At 43.5% G+C, this 19,132-nt stretch overlaps 1 protein-coding gene across 1 annotated transcript in view; it reads left to right on the top strand.

The window, feature by feature from the left end:
• UMODL1 (uromodulin like 1) overlaps positions 1-19,132 on the top strand; it is a 42,932-nt gene that overhangs the window by 11,650 nt on the left and 12,150 nt on the right. The window contains exons 5-13 of the mRNA XM_072339113.1: positions 417-609; positions 1,816-1,956; positions 2,691-2,810; positions 4,550-4,804; positions 5,217-5,329; positions 6,876-7,095; positions 10,348-10,485; positions 11,519-12,199; positions 14,370-14,482. Of these exons, the coding sequence (XP_072195214.1) occupies positions 417-609; positions 1,816-1,956; positions 2,691-2,810; positions 4,550-4,804; positions 5,217-5,329; positions 6,876-7,095; positions 10,348-10,485; positions 11,519-12,199; positions 14,370-14,482 (1,974 nt within the window). The remainder of the gene's footprint in view (positions 1-416; positions 610-1,815; positions 1,957-2,690; positions 2,811-4,549; positions 4,805-5,216; positions 5,330-6,875; positions 7,096-10,347; positions 10,486-11,518; positions 12,200-14,369; positions 14,483-19,132) is intronic.

Consider the following 19,132-nt stretch of genomic DNA (forward strand, 5'->3'; position numbering starts at 1 on the left):
CCTAATGGATTCCTAATTGGTGAATGTCAGCCTCATCCTCATGGAGCTTAAGTAAAAACAATCTAGTAGATCCTTAAGTAAATTTTTTAGGTCTCTGCCAAGGAGCAGAGAAAGCTTTCATGTTTCATGAGTTTTCTTCCATTTTAAGCAGTGTGTGCTGCAGCTTCAACTCAGCTCACCTTTGGGTTTATGACAGACTGGGTCTGGATTTCATGATCTGCAGGAACATGATGCTTTTGTAAAATGTGATAATAAGAAGAGTTCACATTTCATAAATACAGACCTAAATGTTGCTTCTTTCCTGAATTTACTGAATTGGTGCTTTTTACACTCAGTTTCTGATGATGATCATTGCATAGGTTATGCCTCATTAGCATACATTTGTACTGATGAAGGTTTGTTCACCTATTTTCCAGATTACTGGTGCATTACAGCCCTTGAATACCTCTGTGCACCATATCCAGAGTAACTATGCAGAAATGTATGCTGGGACAGTGGCCTCTCAGGTTCTGATTGGACTGCATCAACCAGCTCCACTAGCAGAAGTTTCTTCTTCCTTGAAGAACATGGTTAAACACATCTATGAAGTGATTGACACAGATGTGAAAGGTTATTTATTATAATCCTGGCCCTGGGGGAAGCTTTTTCAAGGAGTTTCATTCCACTTGGGATTTTATCTGTATGACTATCAATTATAGAATCACAGAATTATTAACATTGGAAAAGACCACTAAGATCACCCAGTCCAACCATCAGCCCACCCCCACCATGCCCACTGCCCATCCCCCAGTGCCACATCCACACAACTCTTGAACACCTCCAGGGACAGTGACTGCACCACCTCCCTGGGCAGCCTGTGCCACTGCAGCACTGCTCTTCTGAGAAGAAATTCTAATATCCAACCTGAATCCTTGGCTTTATAGTAACAGAGAATCTTGTAAACTTTGCAAAGATTACTGAAACCAGATATTATAGGGTGAAGATAGACTTGTAGTTAATTTTGGAGTGAACAGTCTGAAAGGCATGATCATGCTTCCTCAGTTGTTGTTTGTTTTTTTCTTTTAATAGATAAATAAAATATTCATCTATTAGGTAATCAAGTACTCATGTTTGTAGCACAAACATTAGTTGCATTAGGCAGACTCTTAAGTGTTTGCATTGTTCTTGGGAAGCAGATACACTCTGTTTTTTCAGAGTTGTGATGCTTCCAGTAACTTGCATTAAATAAGGAGTATTTGTGGTCTGCTAATTACTGCTGTTTATTAGCTTACTTCTGTGAACACTATGTAGGTATTTAAATGTGTTTTATTACTGCATAGTTATCTGAACATCTTCACCCCTGACACACATCCATAAATACTGTTTGTTATTACTTCTTATTCTGTACTGACTTCTGAACATTCAGTCCAGCTTTCAGTGTGGTCTCTGGGCAGATTTTCTTCCTCCACCACTGACTCCATTCTGGTTTGAATGACACCCTGGAACTATGAGATAAAACTGCTGCTTATTGTCATCTTAATCCAAACATGTTGAGTAAAAAGTGATGGACTTATGAGTGAATGGGGGCTAATTGCAGGAAAAAGCAGCATTCTGACTTCATAGAATCATAGAATCAGTAAGGTTGGAAAAGACCCCAGAGATCATCTAGTCCAATCATCAGCCCATCTCCACCATGCCCACTGACCATGTCCTTCAAATTCATATTTAATTGCATGTATATAAATCTGAAATTGTTTCAGCAGAGTTACTACAAGATTTACACTGAATTTACACTGTTGCTACCAGTATCTGTGTAAACTGTGTTCTTCTTCCTAGATGTTGATGAATGTTCCTATGCTGAATTCAATGCTTGCCCTGAGCGAAATTCCTGTGTAAATCTGGAGGGTTACTACAGCTGCAACCCTGAGCACCAAGAAGCATATGTCAGCCCTCTCCAGTGGAGCACAAGAAAAGATGGTAATCAAAGTATGTCTCACCTTGGAATATACTGAGAATGCTTTTGCAGGAGCCACCTGCTTCTGGATCACACAGGGCCCCTTCTCCTCTTGCTGGTAGAAGGTGCTGCATGAGCCATCTTGCTGGCTCTGTCTGATGAAATGCAGTGTACTCATTTCCAAGATCCAGTCTGTACCTCACCCTCAGCTGTCCTTTCTTACCTGACAAAGTGTCTGGCTTCAGGCCCTCACAATGTGTCACTCACTGTCAGTACACCTGCCCAGTGCCACAGGCAGCTGTGATTAGTGACTTCACTTGTACTTGAAGTCTCCTTCCCATTTTATGTGACTGCAGCCTGGACTCTGGCATGGTACAACCCCATCTTCAACTGCTGCTCTGTTGCCAAGTCTTCTGCTGGAAGCAGCTGGAGTTGGGCAACGTGAGAAATAATTCCTTCCAGAAAAATACATAGGCATGCACAGACACCAATGGGCCTGCTAACAGGCTAAAAGATAATGGAATAAGTAAGCATTTGCAGATCCAATGATTTAGGTAGAAAACAATTTTGCAATCCTTTCAAAAATTAAGATAATGTATTAATCTATTCTTACATGATAGGAAAATATGTTCATTTTAATTTCTATTTGTAATATTTTTAATGCTGCTTTTCAGTTTCTGGAAATGCAAAAAATATTACTTTGGATTTGCTTTGCTAGGAATGCTTTAACCCTTTGATAATGCTGTTTCCCTCTTAGGCATGGCAGCATCCACTCCAAGCTCAGAGTTGGATCCCATTAACATCAGTAGTAGCTCTCCACCTATAAGTAATTCAAGTCTCTTGTCCATGACTAACCAATCTACTGATGCTGAATGCTGTAAGTGACTTTGGATTTGAATGAATATTGCCTTGCTTTAACTCAGGCACTCTGTGATCTCTTTTTCCTGGAGCTGGTTGAGTTACAGGAGGGCGTTCACAAAATGGTAGTAGATTTGGAGTGAACCTTGTCCTACAGAGAAAGAATGAGAAAGGATCCCCCAGTGGGAGATACAGATCAAGAGCTGTGGTGCTACGAACTGACCCCTGGGAAGTCCCACTATTAACCTCATGACTTCTTAGGGGGATTTACCTCCTGGAAGAGGAGGTGGCCATGCGCTGAGCTCACTGAGCCACTGATGTCTGGCAAGCTGTCTAATAGCAGGACCCATCATGGGACTTGGTCTGGGTAGTCCAAATCCTGCAGCATGAGGAAGCAGAGCAGCAAAGGCAGTAGGAGGCTGGCACCACTTATTCCTGGGCCCTACTGAATGCATGTCCTGAGCTTATCCTGGATGCAGGATGGAGATGCTTACCTTGCTAACAGTGCAGGAGCTCCTTCTGGCCAAAGACTCTGGGACACAGTCTGTGGAGATGGTGGGAGACATGAGTCAGGGAAACTCTCCACATCCACATTACATTGAAGTTAGCCTTTGTGAATACTCCCTGCTATGCATTATGGTCTTCTGGGGGACTGTGATGGAAACAAAGCCTGAAAGATTTATCTTTATATCAGTGACCTGGGTCCTTTCAAATGACAGTGGTCACAATCTTTTTTTTAACAACATCCTGTTCTTCTTGTGGGAGGAAATAGCTGTCAGTGGTTCTTTGCCTAGTTTGCAGAGAAAGGCCAGGTTTTCTTGATCTTCATCTCTGCAGCTTCTGATCTGAGATGTAGCTAAAGAAGTTTTATTGAAGTCCCTCTAGAGGAGGGAGGTATCACCTTGTGGGTTTTTGGCAGCCCCTCAGAGACCTGACAACAGTTATGTCCTGCTGTAACAGCTGAAGAAAGCAACCCATTTTCCTTAAGGTAACCATTAGCATAAAGGAATAGATGCTGTGGCAGCAGCACATTGTTGTCTCTGGTTTAACATGTGGGCTCACGTTTGACCAACCTGACCCCAGCTGTTTATGGGAAATGTGTCCAGTCTAACACTGTCATCTCAACTCTTCCTCTCATTCGTGGGGGTGGAAGGGCTCTGCCAGAGGGCAGTTCATCCTGCCCCATTTAGATACCTCCTACTACTTCAAGGAGAGGAGTCACCTCTGAAGGGCCCTGTCTTTTCCCATTGACATGACAGTGATGGCATTGGACTGGCATGACATAAACAGGTAAAATACATGCCCTCACTTCACTCGCAGCTTGTAAAAGCTACAGTCCGTGGTGTTTTTCCAGGCATAAATCAAAGCAGCCTTTGCCTGAGGAGGTGCATTTTGATGATTTAAATGACAAGCAAAGCAGATGTAAACTCATGTAGAGTACACAGATTTACTCTTACAGACTTGTTTCTTCTGTAACCTGCAGCAGTGTGCCTGATTATTAGTGTTACTATTGATTCAACACAAATACGTATGGTAAAGGGAAATAAAAGCAATAAATATCCAGCAATTAACCACTCCAGTGGGATGGTTCATGGATGAGTGAACTTTGTACTGTGAAAGGGACAGAATCTGTCTTGACATGATGTAAAGAGGAGCTTCCCCTATTGACTGTCAAAGTGCTCGTGTATAATTGATTTAGGATAGCAGTGTTTTAAAGATTAAATGTCATTTTTGATGTGTTGACTCTTCCTGGGATAGATCCCCCTGCAATTACAAACCATCGAATCTTCGGCGTTACCAGCAACAGCTTTGAAATGTCCTGGCAAGTCACATCTACTCTAAACCATACTTTCCATGTCCAAGTGTTCAAGGAGAAGGAGGTTGTAAAAAACATGAAAACAGATGAAGTGAAAATTGGTGTATCTGGACTGGAAGCAGGTGTCATGTATTCAATAGAGATCAGCTATGAAAGCTGTGGAAAATCCATCCTCTCCCATCAAAATGTTAAAACAGGTAAATAGATCCTTAAATATATCTTTATGGGCCTGATGTAAGTGCATGGGAAGCTATAGCAGAATATTGGCTTTATTTTCTTGGTTCAGTCCCAAACTCTCTCACCTTCCAACAAAAGCAAACAAAAAATAAAGAGGCAAGTGAACTTCTTTTGAATACCAGTATTTTTTTATCCAGCTATATTTCTCTTAACACCTGCCCATTCAGGTATACATTTGGGACTAAAAAATGCCTGAAATTCACTTCCAGATTTAATCATTTTACTCTGTCCATGCCCAAATCAGGTGTGCTGACTGACACCATGTTCTTATGGATTCTCTGCATTTCATATTTTGGTCTGAGTGCATCCATTTTGCCTGAATCATTTTCTCTTCTCATTTGTCCTTGTGTGTTTTGATGTTGTGTACTACAGATGCTCAGATATTTGGTGTTACTATGAGGATTCTCAACTACAACTTCACTGAAGATCTCCACAATCCCAGCAGCTCAGCATATGAAGAATTTTCTAGGCTGTTGCTTACGGAGGTAATGTTAAAATATCTCCAGGTAAAATACTTTTCTTCAGTTTAGAATTTATTTAAGGTAATGGAGGATTTTGTGCCCAGCCGAAATAACCCTTGGAAACCATAATATTATTTCCTATGACCTTTCTTTGTAATTAACACAAAATCCAACTGACGAAAGAGATCAAGTCCTTGGTCTTATTAGCAATGGAGACAAGAATTTTCCCTTACAGAAGAGTAAAGGAATTAAAAATCCAGGCATGCCACAGGGACTCCTTTTCTTGGATCTCCGGCAATAAACTCTCACTAAATTGACTTGAGGCTTTTTAATGGATTATTAAAATGACAGTGTTGGCGTTTGTTTCAGTGCTGTCATCTCACTAAGCGTTGAGCTGCTTGCAAAGGTTTCTTTAAGGAAAAGTGACCTAGTCAGGCTTTCTTCTCCAGCTCCATTCACTGTATGAGAACATACAGCCATTATCAATGCTCAGGTATAGTCAGCCACCAAGGAGGCCTCAGTCATCAGCTCTGTTTCCAGTTCTCAGCTTCCCAAACCATAAACATATGTCAGCATAAATCTGAGGGGAAAAAAAAAGCACATCAACAGTGGAACTGTATTTCCAAAGACAGCCCAGAAGAAGTGTTTACTCATGAGAAATTTCAAGCCTAACCTCTTGATGTGGTTTTATTTTCCATAGCGCTCTTTTTTGTTGCGCAGGAGGATTATTTTTTAGTGAATCTCTTCTGAGGCTGACGCAGACATAATCAGAATTGTGCAGTTGGGGAGGAGAGGGAATAATGTCTGTGTTGCTTTTTTCTACACTGGGAGCATGCTATCCCCTTCTCTCTTATTTATTTATTTATTTGTATCTTTGCCCAGATCTGAATGCAGACCACTTAAATAGCCTGTCTGTAGGACTTCTTTTTTTGAGCAAACTGGCTGAATGGGACCAAAGCTGGGTTGATTTATAGTGCTACTTTGCATATTCAAAGGCATGCTTTGAGCTGGAGAGAGGAATAAAAATCTCAAGCACACACTCAGCCTACATCCGTGCATTTGGGTCTTCCAGTATATGGTGCTCACATTCAGACTGCCTACTGGGAACAATCCCTGGCTTGTGCTAAGTGCCAAAATCTACCTGGATATTGCCTGAGGAACTGTAGCTGTCAGATGCCAGAATCACCAAATTGAAGCTCCTGGGAGTTCTTCTATAGCTGAATATAGGAGAGTCTTGGGACATGAGAGCTTGTGTGACCTGCAGAGCTAACTTGAATGAGCATGCATACAAGCTTACCTTGTAAAGAATTATGCTTATTTGAACCAAAACAGGATTTGGTTTGTAAGATAAGAGGTAAGATATATATCATTTCAAGAGTGCATCAAAGAGATCCACACTTCTGTGTACCTAAATAACAACTGAAACACTTGGGAACTTTTCTTTTTATCACATTTCCTATTAATGTTTAGGAGTATAAGTCTTTAGAAATGGTACCACCATAGCCCAATTTTAAAAGGCAGCTATTGCTGCTGAGTTTCTAACTGCCAGTGCTTCTCTATCTCTACTCAGATTAGGAATTCCTTTCCACCCAACATTTCTGCTTTATATGAATCTGGGAAACTGAAAGTGCAGATCGAATCCCTGCGAGCTGGGAGCATAATTGTGAGACTCAGAATTGCAGTGCAGGATCCTGGGGTTCCAGTTGATGCCTCCACCTTTGCTCCAATGCTTTCATACCTGTACAATGGCTCCGTACTTTTGGTGGATCAGCAGAACTCTACAGTGGAAGGTAATTATTTTTATTATTCTTTTAATAGCAGAACAGTGATGATATTTTGATTATGTGCTGCATCACCAGCATGAAGCAAATAGGGACACAAAGTATTCAGAGCTAATCGTGGTCTGTTGGAGGGAAAGCCAAGAAGGAGCATGCGCTGTCCTCAGGCACCAGCAGGAACTGCTGCCCTCCACCATGCTTAAGGAGCAGAGGATCCCATGGTTTCCCTATTGATTTTCCTCTCTTCTCTGCTCTTTGTCAGCTGCGGGAAGTTTGCCATATCTTCCTTTCCCTGAAGTGAGGACAGGATTACTTTGAAGTATTTGTAGCCTTTAGATACTTGAGCCCTGTAGACAGTTTTGCGCTGCAAGGCTGTGGAGTTGTACTTGGGCCAGGGTTTAGGAAATCTAGCTGAAGAAATTCCCAAATGTCCTCTCAGTGAATAGGACTGAAGAAACATGTATGGAATTTAGTTAAATTGGGCCTTTGTTTGATCTTCAGTAATCACCATTTTTATCTATAAAAGACTTGTTTCTGCCTTCAGGTTTCTCAGCTGGCAGAGCCAGACAAAGCACAAAGAGTTGCCAAAGTCAACAGAATGGGCTATTCTTCTCTCTTAGTGCACTGAGCCCTTGAAAGCTTATTTGCTGTGATTAGGGAAAACTCCCTTTGGAGTTGCAGAGCATATGGAGGTTAGAGAGGACAGGAAAAAAGAGAAACTGCACCTGAAGCCTACAAATATCACATCACCAGAAGGAACTGACTGAATTGCAAGATGCAGATGTGCATGAACATCCTTTACAAACATTACTGATATTCTCCTAAGAGTCTGAGTGTGCTGGGCAGTGTGCAGGAGTGGAGAAGAAGGCAATATTTTGGGGCTGTTTTTAATTGCAGAAAGCCAGGTGGCTTCCAGTAGCAGCACTCTTATCCAGGAGTGCAGCCAAATTCTCCACTCCTCCTTTATCCTCCCTAGGACTGTGGTAAATACATCTATTTACTAGCTCTGACCAAAGAAGCATTTGTTTGATATGAGTTTCTTAAAGTCAAATGTGGAAAATAAGTCCAAGGAGTACCGTGCATGGGAAAAAAAAAAAATGGAATCACAAAATGGCTGAGGCTAGAAAAGACTTCTGGATCTATCTGACCCATCCCCTGCTCCAGCAGGGACACCCAGAGCAGAGTGCCCTGGGCCATGACCAAGTGGCTGCTGAAGATCTCCAAGAAGATTCTGGAGGATCTCAAGGAAGTATTTGCATAGCAGGCTGTATTATTTCCATATCCCTGAGAATTCTGGAGTGTGTCCTCTGGTAGTAAGACCACACAGTTCCTCATGCATATGTAGAGCAATGCCACCTGGGCCTCTGTGGAGCCTGGCCACCAGTAGACTAAGGCGCTTGGCTTAGTGACAGTGGCAGAGCAGGGAGTTTGCTTTGGAACCGCAAAGATGAAAAATCAGGAGGCACAGCACAACTGCAGGGAGTGGAGCTGTTGCATCCTTCTTTGTAGTCTCATACAATTATGAAACTTCCTGACAAGATTAATTGAGACACTGAAGAGGCTGTCTGTTGCATGAGGCATGACAAGGAAATACAAGGAGACATGTGGAGTCAAGCCCAAGGTCAATATAGCAATATCATGTCCTGGGTAGCACCAGGAGCCAATTCCCAGAGAAGTGAAACAGTATGGCAGGTAGAGGAAGTGTGTCTGTGTGTGTGCATGTATACAAGTGCATGTGCTGGCAGTGTGGAGGACAGAGGAGACAATACCAGTGTTTGGCCTGATGTGTAGTTGAATGTGGCTTCAGAAGCGAAGTCTGCTTAAAAAGCTCTGCTAAGTAACGGGAAAGGAAACCCTCAGAGCCAGTGGAGCCAGTGAATGTAAGTTACTTGGCAATAGCACTGGAGCATCTCTCCAGTGGTGTCTGAAGCCATCAGGAGTCACATTTACCTCATGGCACAATAAGTCACAAGGGAGAGCACTTCCACTGCTGGTGTTTGAGTCAGTCCTGCATGCTCCTGCATTCCCCCTGAGTGGCTCAAGCTGTAAATTAATAGCCAGATGCTGGCCACAGTCACATGGAATTACCTAATGGAAACAATCATGGATACACCAATTATCTAATGGGGAAGAAGGGGAAAAGTACTGAAATATTAACTGGGAGGAGAGGGGAAGCCTGTGTGCAAGCAAAGAGATGCACGCCTGTATGTGCATGCACACTGGCTCTGTGCTTTCTCTTTCTATACCGGGGCTTTCCTTTGTTTCTGAGAATTAATCACAGTGACTAATCTCTGCATGTTTGCAGAACAAGCACTTACGATAACACATTGTTCAAAACAATATTCGAGCCTCTCATCAAAATGATTTAACCCAAGACACGGCACTCAGACTAGTTTTCTGCTCTCCTTCACTCTCTGCCCAGAGGAAGTGGATGTATATGTATATAAGTGAGTGCACACAGGGAGTGGTCACATGGAATTCACTGGGATTATTCATACGCAAATTGTTAACTCACTCTTTGCCTGTGTGCTGGAACAGGGTGCAAGTGGTAGTAAGAGACTCCAGAACAAAGTCCTTCAGGAGTGAAGACACTCAGCCATAAAACTGATCTGTGGCCCCATGGAAGAAACATCTCTAATGCATTCAGAGTGGTGGAAATTAGACTTAAGGAACACCCTTACAGCACACTGATGCCTTGATGAGCTAGGACATTCTTTCTGAGATTATCCCAAAGGGAATCACATTTGTTTAGTGTTACCTGTGAAAATAAATTATTTATAAAGAGTTTTTGCCCCTTTTTTATCTCCTAGGAGATAAAGAGCACTTATTATTTGCATTTACCTTTTATTTGAAGCAGAAAATGATTTGGATTCAGACTCAATTTACCGTCCTAGCTCATGACAGCTAGTGATAACAGAACTATCCATTACTAATGGAGGTGTGCTATGCAGAACTGTATATTTACAGGGTAGCCCTGGTACAAGCACACACTATAAGCAAGTTTTTAATCCTAAAGCAACAATAAAATTCTGAAAAAAATCAGTACCTGGAGAAAATATTTTTTAGTGGACAAGGACAAAGGTTGAATTTTATGTGACAGGACAACAACACCATTAGTGTTCTGCATCACTTAGAGCTTGTCTGTCAGGCAAATGACAGATCACATTCTTAAATTCTAATACTGAATGAAGGACTTCTTGTGATGATTTCTGGTTCAGCGCATAGGGGGGCTGTCTGACTGATCTTCTCGTTTTGATCTTACAGACTGGGATGAATGTGCTTCTTCCATCGACAACGACTGCTCCGTGTTTGCACATTGTATCAATCTAATGGGCTCATACCTCTGCAGATGCAAGACAACCATGGACATGAATCCATCCCGGCCTGGAAGAAACTGTGAAGGTGAGCCAAAGACTACCATGTCATTTACCTTTGCCGTGGAAAGTTGAAATAAGTTGTAATTTTCTGCCAGTGCTTTTAATGCAACCGTTTATATAGGTCACAAAATATATAGAGATGCACCTTTAGAGTCTCTGGCCAAAGGAGAACCTCTCTATACTTGAAAGTAGGCCTTGCACATTGGTTGTTCTGAAAGTAATGCCTCTATTTATTTCCAAGAAATGACAACGTAAACAAAGAACACAATAGCACTATTTGATAGAGCAAATTCTCAGCTACAGAACATGGTTTGTCAACACAGTCACTGACATAAGCTTTCATTTTTTCCAGCAGTGAACAAAAGCCCACATGTACTCATAACAGTTCGAACCAGCAGAGATGACATACAGCCACTGCTGCTGAAACTCACCCCCTTGCTGTACTCACATTCACTGTTTGGTCAGCAAGCATCAATGAATGTCAGTGGGTGCCATTTTTTCCACATGTAGGAGTTCAGTGACACACCTTTGCTTCATACGAACTTGTCAGATAAAGTTGTGTCAGACTGCCCTTCTCCTGCCATCTGTCACACAGCAACAACATGTAATGGGATATTGGTGGGAAGGTCCAGCATCTTTGCCTTTTGCATAACATCCTCCTCTGAAGTCATGGGCCACCATAATAACATAGGAGGCATTTCTTTTGAAGCTGCCTTTGTAGCTTTGCATGCAATCTCTCTGAACTCTTCCTTGATTAGCCTAAGGACTGACTGCAGAGAAATATTGTTTTGGTATCTGTGGCTAATTTCTTCCCCTGCACTGACCCATGGCCTGCCAACCAAAAGGGAGACTCAGGACTCAAATCTGCTTCTTTGTGTATGCACAAGCCAGGTTCAATGCCACAAAAATCACATGGGCTACAGTGCCCTTATCAATGTTTCTGTAAAGCTATTGCATGTGGCTGTGTGGTCTCAGCCCTTTTTCCAGGTTAGACACAGCATGTTCTGACACCTGTTTGTCTTGTTTGAGGTTTCACTGCTACATCTGTTGTGTTGCAGGTGAGATCGTGAGCCCCCTGACTGAAAGAACAGCCCTCGAAGTAGCAAGCAGCACACAGCTTGCTCCTGAAGCAAGCTCTGCAGCCTCTGCCTTCCCCACTGTCACTGCAGGCTCTGAGACAAGCACCATTGCACACCACCCTGCTCTACTGCCCCTGGGTGAGAGGCAAGCACCCCCTCACCATTCTACCACCAGCACTCCTCCAGCCCCTTGGAATAAAAGCTCGACACTACACATGGCCAGTGACAGTAGCCCCACAGCTGTGGCTGCAGAGCAGCAGACCACCATGAGTCCATCACAGCAGAGCACATCGGCTGAGTCTTCCTCTTGTACACTGCAGCAATTGGCTACTCTCACAAATGCATCCATTGGCACAGACAAGCAAGAGCAACGTAGTTCTCCATTGCCGATGCTATCAAACCAAACAGCCTTTGGTATCTCTGGAAGTCATGCAGCTTTTGGAGAGCCTCAAGTTCACTCTCAAGATGTCCCCATCACAGCTCTGCCAGCCACAGGGGATGCAGGAGCTCCCATTCTCAGTGCCACCTTCAACACACACACAGTGACACGAAGAGAGAACAGCTCTTGGGCTGAGAATCTCACCACAGCCCTGAGCTCACCAGCTCTGCCAGGCTTCTCCTTGGCTCCCAGCCCAACTCCAAGCCCAGCCATGGACCACAGTGAGTATGCATCCAGCTGGACAATCATGCATGGCAGTGTGACTGCATGAGAAGGAAAACTTCACCCAGAGACCAAAAAGATGCACTACTGTCTCTGTGATCTGGGGCGAAGGTGGCTGAAATTAGTTTGCTTATGTCAGAATTATTTCCTTGCAGGAGCTGGCACTTTTTTTCTATATTGATTTGTCAAAATAATTTCACTTTTAGGTGATAACTTTATTGATGTTATACTTCCTCTCCCTAAAGCAGATGAAGCAAAAATCATACAGTCTTCTAAGTGTGGCTCATGGAAATATACACTGCTTGCTCTGCCACTGTGTGCTCTATAGCAGCAGCCCACAGTAATCTCAGAGACACACAGTGCTGCCCTCCTGTTACTCTCCATGGAGCATGGACTAAGCATAGCCCTGCGAATCTTCCATGGGATTTCCAGGATCTGTGTGATAACCTGTGAACCATTTTTTCAAGAGCTGTAATTGAGAGTAACTGGGCTGGTGGGGAGGGCTTCATCTGCTTGAGTTTGGGCAGATGTAGTGCATCTCTTTAGAGGGCTTTTCTGTTGATTGGAGCTGAATTGTATTTCAAAGTTAAAAGTCAGATTTGATCCTTAAATTATAGCCTTTTGTTGTTGTTGTTCGTTTTGTTTTGTTTTTGCTATAGGGATACTGCCATGTCTGCTCATCACTGAAGATATTTTTTCTTTAGTGCATTAGCCACTGGCACCTACATTTTGTTTCAGCTTATCCTTGTTCTTTCCCCCATGTTTCCACATCTCCCTGACCCCAAACCACACTTCTCTGTTCTTTTCTCTTCCCCTGCCTTACAGTCTCCTGTTCCTGGAGGCCTCCACTGACCCAGCCTCACTTCTGGTTTCTCTGTGTTCCTTTTTCCTTGGAATCTCTGTTTTTTGGCCATGCGGAGTCAGCTCTGCTACTTCTCCAACTTCTCTTGTGCCATCAGCACATCACCAGCCCTGATCACTGGTGCCACAGAGTCACCATCTCCCATCTGGCTGTCCTGGACAGCATCCATGCCAGTGCTTCTTTTCTTCTCTTGCCCTCACTCTTCTTTATGTTGTATCCTTTGCTTCCCAGCATTGGCAAGACCAAGGAACAGAGCCAGGCATGTAACTTGTTTGGGTGCATGCTGGCCAAATGGGGGAAAGAATAATTTTGAATTCAACAATACATTGACCTCAATTGAAAATTTACTGCTTAAGCCTTTTTGATTTTCTTTCTTGTCCCCGGGGAGCAAGAGGAACACCACAGCAGTGTCACACCAGCTGGAGGCAGGAAATTGAGAGGGCAAAGCCCCACATTTGGTAAAGTTTAACATAGAGCTCCTCCTTGTGGCACCATCTCTGACCTGGAAGGTGGTACAACAGAAAGTAAAACTGGTAACTGATTGAGAAACAAATCTAAGGTGAATCATTAGCTAGATGGTAGCATTCTTGGAGTCTTTGATGAAAACTATCCCACCTTCATAAATGACATTATTGTGTTAGAACTTGCTAAATCTAGGAGTGATCTGTTAGCAGACGGAAGGCACTATGAAGGTAATTGGGTGGCAATGGTCATTGGATTGGGCGATATCAGGCAGCTGGTCTGGTCAGCTAATAAAAGCGTGCTAGAGGTATGAATCATGCCTTCAGAAGTGCTTTCTCTTCTGCCTGTGATCACCTTCAGTGTCTGTGGTAACAATGACAAAAACAAAAAGGCACTCTCAAAAAAGGACCTAAAACATTTGAGACCATTTTAATGCGATTCAGCACACGCAGCTTCAGAGGTGCTTACTCTGTTGGATTAATCTCATTTTACACTGTCTAAAATGCAGAAGTCTAATCCCAGACAGTTGACTAGCCTTCCTCTGAGGCTGGTGGGAAGGACTTGGAAGGGTTTGCCCTCCAGAGGGGCTGTGTGTCCCCATTACAAGTAGAGGGATTTGAGACAGGAGCTGAGGTTGGAAGAGCAATTCAGTGCCCAAGCACTGCCATAGAGAAACATTTCAGAAGGCCCAGAGCATGTGTTAAGTTAAGCATGTGTTAAGGCTATATTTTAAAGGGCTGGTCTTTGGCAGTTGTGTGTACCCCATGTGGCCAGGCATGCTTCAGTCTGTCATCAAGCCATGGAATATGTAATAAAATTGTCTCCTTTTTTTTTTTACTCTGCAGCTGTCCAGAAACTTAATGGAATGGTGCAGATAACAAATGTGAAATACTCACCAGGCTTTAGCAATACAAGCAACGAGGAGTATCTAAACTTTGCACAGCTCTTTGTTGATGAAGTAAGTGGCTAAGAAGGATGTGACTTTCTACTGGTCTCAGTGAAACCACGTGTGTGATCTTTTTCCCATGGAAGTTATATACCACATATGCATCCCTAGATGCACCTATGAGATCTGACTCCCATTGAGTGAGCCTGCAGCAGTGTTTTAGGCTGAGACAAGGATCTGGGATTCTCTGGAGCCTCTGTTTCTTCTGCTTCCTGTGTCTGGTTATACAGGTTTATTTATTTCCTCCAGGGGTACGCTGAAATGTTAATGAATATATTTGCACAGTGCTGCATTAACCTTGCCCTGTGCATCATTGTATTAATGAATGGTGTGTTCATTATTACCCTTTGTCACAAGCTGCCATTCCTTCCAATCATCCTTTGTTTTAGCCCTGTATCTGCAAAGGGTGTGGTTTCTTGTGAAGTCACCTCTGCTCTCACCTCTAATTAGAGCACAGGACATCAAAGCACACAGCCATGTCAGCTCCTCCTTCAGCACACTCTTAATGCCTGGGTATTGCCTCTGACAGCATTGCTCTTATCATTTCTCGGTTAATTTTATCAGAAGTGTGTTCCTGCTGATGCTTGCTCAAACACATCTATGCTTGGAAAACCTCTGGTTATGCTGGGCTGCTTTATTGCCTCCTTTCTCTCTCTCTTTTTTTTTTTCAGAGGGCTGAAGCTGTGATGATAGATCCATTACTGACCATTGTTTGCCCCTTCAAACACTGCAGAGGTCTCCTCAGCCTCTCACTGTGGTCAGAGACACAGTCTGACAGCAAACACAGCTGTCTGCAGGGCGCTCATTGGCAACTTGTGGTAGTCAGGCAGAGGTCAGACCAACATGAAGTTGGAGAACACTCTAAGGAGGAAAATGTGCTCTCTCTTTATCTGTGCATGGTGTTTTCTCAGATATCATATAGGTTTCCCACTGGTTGTTACTGGTTTGCACCTTTCCAGATGTGTTAGCACACCACAGCTTTCTCTGTGTTGTCTCAGCCCCAAGCTGTCATATCAGAAAAGCAGCCACAGAGCGAAAGGGACATGATTAGCAAAGTGAAGAGGGAGCAGCTCTCCACTGACCTCACTTCCATTTAGCATCACTTGCTGCCTGAGGCTATTTTGCAATAGCAGATTATTAAAAAGGACTAAAATGAATGTATTCTCTCTGTGAGCTGCTCATTCAAACGCCTCAATCCAGCAAATCATGGATCCAAATTTGTATGGAGAATCTGTGACATGATTACATAAAGGAACTAGAACAGGTTTTTGTGTGGGTTTTACTCAGTTCTCAAAGTTCCAGTTGGAAAGAGAATACTTGCAATTATAAGGCACCCTCACTCCAGTTCTGTGGACCAGCAACAGGTGAGCTGCGTTAGTGATGATTCCATCTATCCCTGAGCCAATGCCTACAGCTCTAACAACCTCAGAGGAGGTACAGGTTGGACATTAGGAAGAATTTCTTTTCAGAAAGAGTGGTAAGATACTGAAAAGGCTGCCCAGGTTGGTGGTGGAGCTCAGGAACTGTGTGGATGTGATACTGAGGGGCAGGGTTAGTGGGCATGGTGAATTGCTAGACACGGAAATGGGCTGGTGGTTGAACTACATGATCTTGGTGGTCTTTTCCAAACTTAGAGATGCTGTGATTCTATGAACTTTGTCAAAACCTGCCATGAGTGCTTTATTACAAATGTTGTGTTTCCAGAGACCAAAGTAAGGGAAGCTCAGGAAAAAAAGGTCAGCGTATTTCTTGGCCAGATTATAAGGGCCAGATATTGATTCTTTTAAAGTAGGAAGGGAAAGTTGCAGAGATTTTAAAAGCACTCTCGAATTCCAGTTAAATAAATTTTGCTGAAGATTTTACTTACTCCTCTTTGGACTTGCCATCTACAATTGAGAGGATTTATAAGCCTTAATATGTATAATGGTCTTCTGTGTAGAGCTACCCCAGCACTTAAATGCCACGTGGTTAAACTGGCAGCACAGCAAGAAGAAATGCTGTTCTTTGAATAATGCATAGGTGAGAGCAAGATGATAACTTGATGTGACAGTCTGCACCGTCATTGTCCAGACCAGCTCTGTCATCCTGCTTGTACTGTGCCCGAAGAACAATGTAGTTAAGGGTAAGAAAGTACTTTAGCCTTCTTTGCTACAGCCAAGAGGAAAATCGTGAGAACTTGGGCTTGTCCTCAAGGAAATGAACAAGGAACACAGAAAGTCTGTATTGAGAATGCATTCACTGATGTGCATTAAACCCCTGAATGCAAAAGGTTGGTTCAAATTCTTGTGTCTTAAACACTGACACGCAGTGTGAAACTGATAACTGGCAATGCCTTGTCAAGGTGACCTCTCATTTGGAACTGACACAGCCTTTGTTGCTTAATGCACTTAAAATAATCGCATTTAAAGCTATCTGAGTGTGGACTGAAGTTTGATACAGGGATTAAGGCATCTTGGCAATTAGAGTGCAGTTGTCGTATTTTATCAGGTTCATTCCCTTCCCTTGGTGCTGGCATTAGCTCTGCTGTTGTTGCCTTGCTCTCCCAGGGATCTCTTCAGGCACACACATTTCTCCTGGTTTGGTACTGCTGTGTTTTGTGTGTGTGCTACAGAAATAGTAGCAACAACAGGTACATGATATTGCATTTTTTCTAGTGAGGAAAATTGAGATTTCTTCTAAAAAGTTCTCTCTTTTCAGTATTTTCCAGCCCTACTTCAACGTTATGATGGTAGCCCAGGGAGCGGCACCTGTAGTGAAGTCAAGCAGTCTTCTGAATAAGGGGTTTTGCAGTGTCACCTAGTGGCGAAATACAAGTACAGATGAATATCACAGCGATGCTTTTCGAGCTTTGAGTCCCTAGTAAGGAAAAACGTGGATAAGGAACAGAAACAAACAAACAAAAAGCAAGCATCCAACCAAACATCTCAAACTTAAGTCACAGAGAAGCACCAGTGAAATGAAAGTTTCAGGAGAAGGATGAGAAGGAAACAGAGTTGAGATTGGGAGTTAACTAAGAGTTGTCTCTGAAATCAGTGAGTGTCTAGCAATTCAGGGAAAAAAGATGATTCAAATACAAAAACTTAGGGCTGGCTCTGCCCGCATGCTCCATGGGGCACTGACAGCTTTGTCAGTGGGGCTTATTGGTATGTGAGAGCCTTTTTGTGGGTGCAAGCAGAGGGCTTGCTCCATACAATGTACGTTAATTCCAGCAATTCAAAAAAGCACTACAGCATGCCTTCAGAGCCTTTGGTCTGCTTGGCTGGATAATACACAGTGTACAGATGCATCTGCCTTGATACATGGAGCTGTAGTCACCTGGGACAGTCCTGAGAGGGAAAAAAAAAATGCATGGGCTATGTTCACAGGTGTGAGAGAAATGAGGATTCTGACAATTATCTTGTCAGCTCCCACAGCTGCCCCATTGACTCTCACTAGGCTTTCTCTGGCAGCGGTCATGGCCTGTGCCCTCAGCACTGCTCCACTGACACAAGCTCTGTCTGAACTCATGGCTGAGCTCCAGCCCTTCTGCTGTAGATATTTCCTGCAGGAGATGTATAGAGGAAGAAGGGGTTGGAGGTGATCGCAGCACAGCCCCCACCCACTCCCTTAATGCTCTAGGAAGCTGAGCAAGGGAAGGAAGTGCCTGGTGTATCCTGAAAAGATGGTCTTAAAGCAGAGCAGAGATGTGAGCTGACAGTTTACTGTTGCACTTCTGCTGGCAGTTTCTAAGCATGATTGTAATACTGACAGCTCAGGATCACCTGATTCAGGCTTGGAAGTGATGACCCACTCATTCTTTTGCTGCATCTTTTAGTTGTAAGTGTGAAAGAATGCAATAAGACTTCCCAGACATGTGGGGAAAAGATGTTATGAAACACAGGGGATCTATGAGCATCCCCTAGACTAACCTAATGGAAGAAGTCACAGTGTTGATGGGTGGTATGACACAGCTTGTGCCTCCCCTGGCACCTGGCCTTCAGGTGTGCACTGCATACAGTGTGGTTGGGTGCTGGAGCCAGACAGGCGTGCAAGCCTCTGTGTATGTGTGTTCTCTGTGTACTCTTGGGGGACCTCTGCAGGTAGAAAGGGAGTCCTGTTCAGTCCTGTGGGGCTCATCGTGTGGGTAATCAGATTAAAACAATTAAGGGAGGACTTGTGGATATTTTTCAGTTTCTTTGAAACAAGTCTGTCCTTCTGTGTATAATGTTTTCTCCACATACTCTTTACAGCTGTACTCTTATCAGCCTTCTGTCTCATCTTGGGTTGGTCCTGCTAGACAGTGCCATCTGGCCTTTGTCTGTTCTTCCTCTGACATGCTGAACCTGGAGATGGAGGGCAATGGTGCTGCAAATGTCAAAGTTGCTGTGTGTCCCTGGGCTCCTATGCATGCCTGACAGACTTGTCCCATTGCTGCTTTAATGCAGGAGATGTTCCTGTGGATGCACAGGTACCAAAAGGGGAAGTTCAGGTTGGGTGTTAGGAAGAATTTCTTCTCAGAAAGAATGATGAGGCACTGAAACGGGCTGACCAGGTAGGTGGTGGAAGTATTCAAGGACCATGTGGATATGGCACTGAGGGACATGGTTTAGGGGACATGGTAGAGATAGCTTGGTGGTTGGTCTGGGTGATTTAGAGGCCTTTTCCAACCTTAATGGTTCTATG

Source organism: Excalfactoria chinensis, chromosome 1 (assembly GCF_039878825.1).
Source record: "Excalfactoria chinensis isolate bCotChi1 chromosome 1, bCotChi1.hap2, whole genome shotgun sequence".
Classification (NCBI taxonomy): Eukaryota; Metazoa; Chordata; class Aves; order Galliformes; family Phasianidae; genus Excalfactoria; species Excalfactoria chinensis.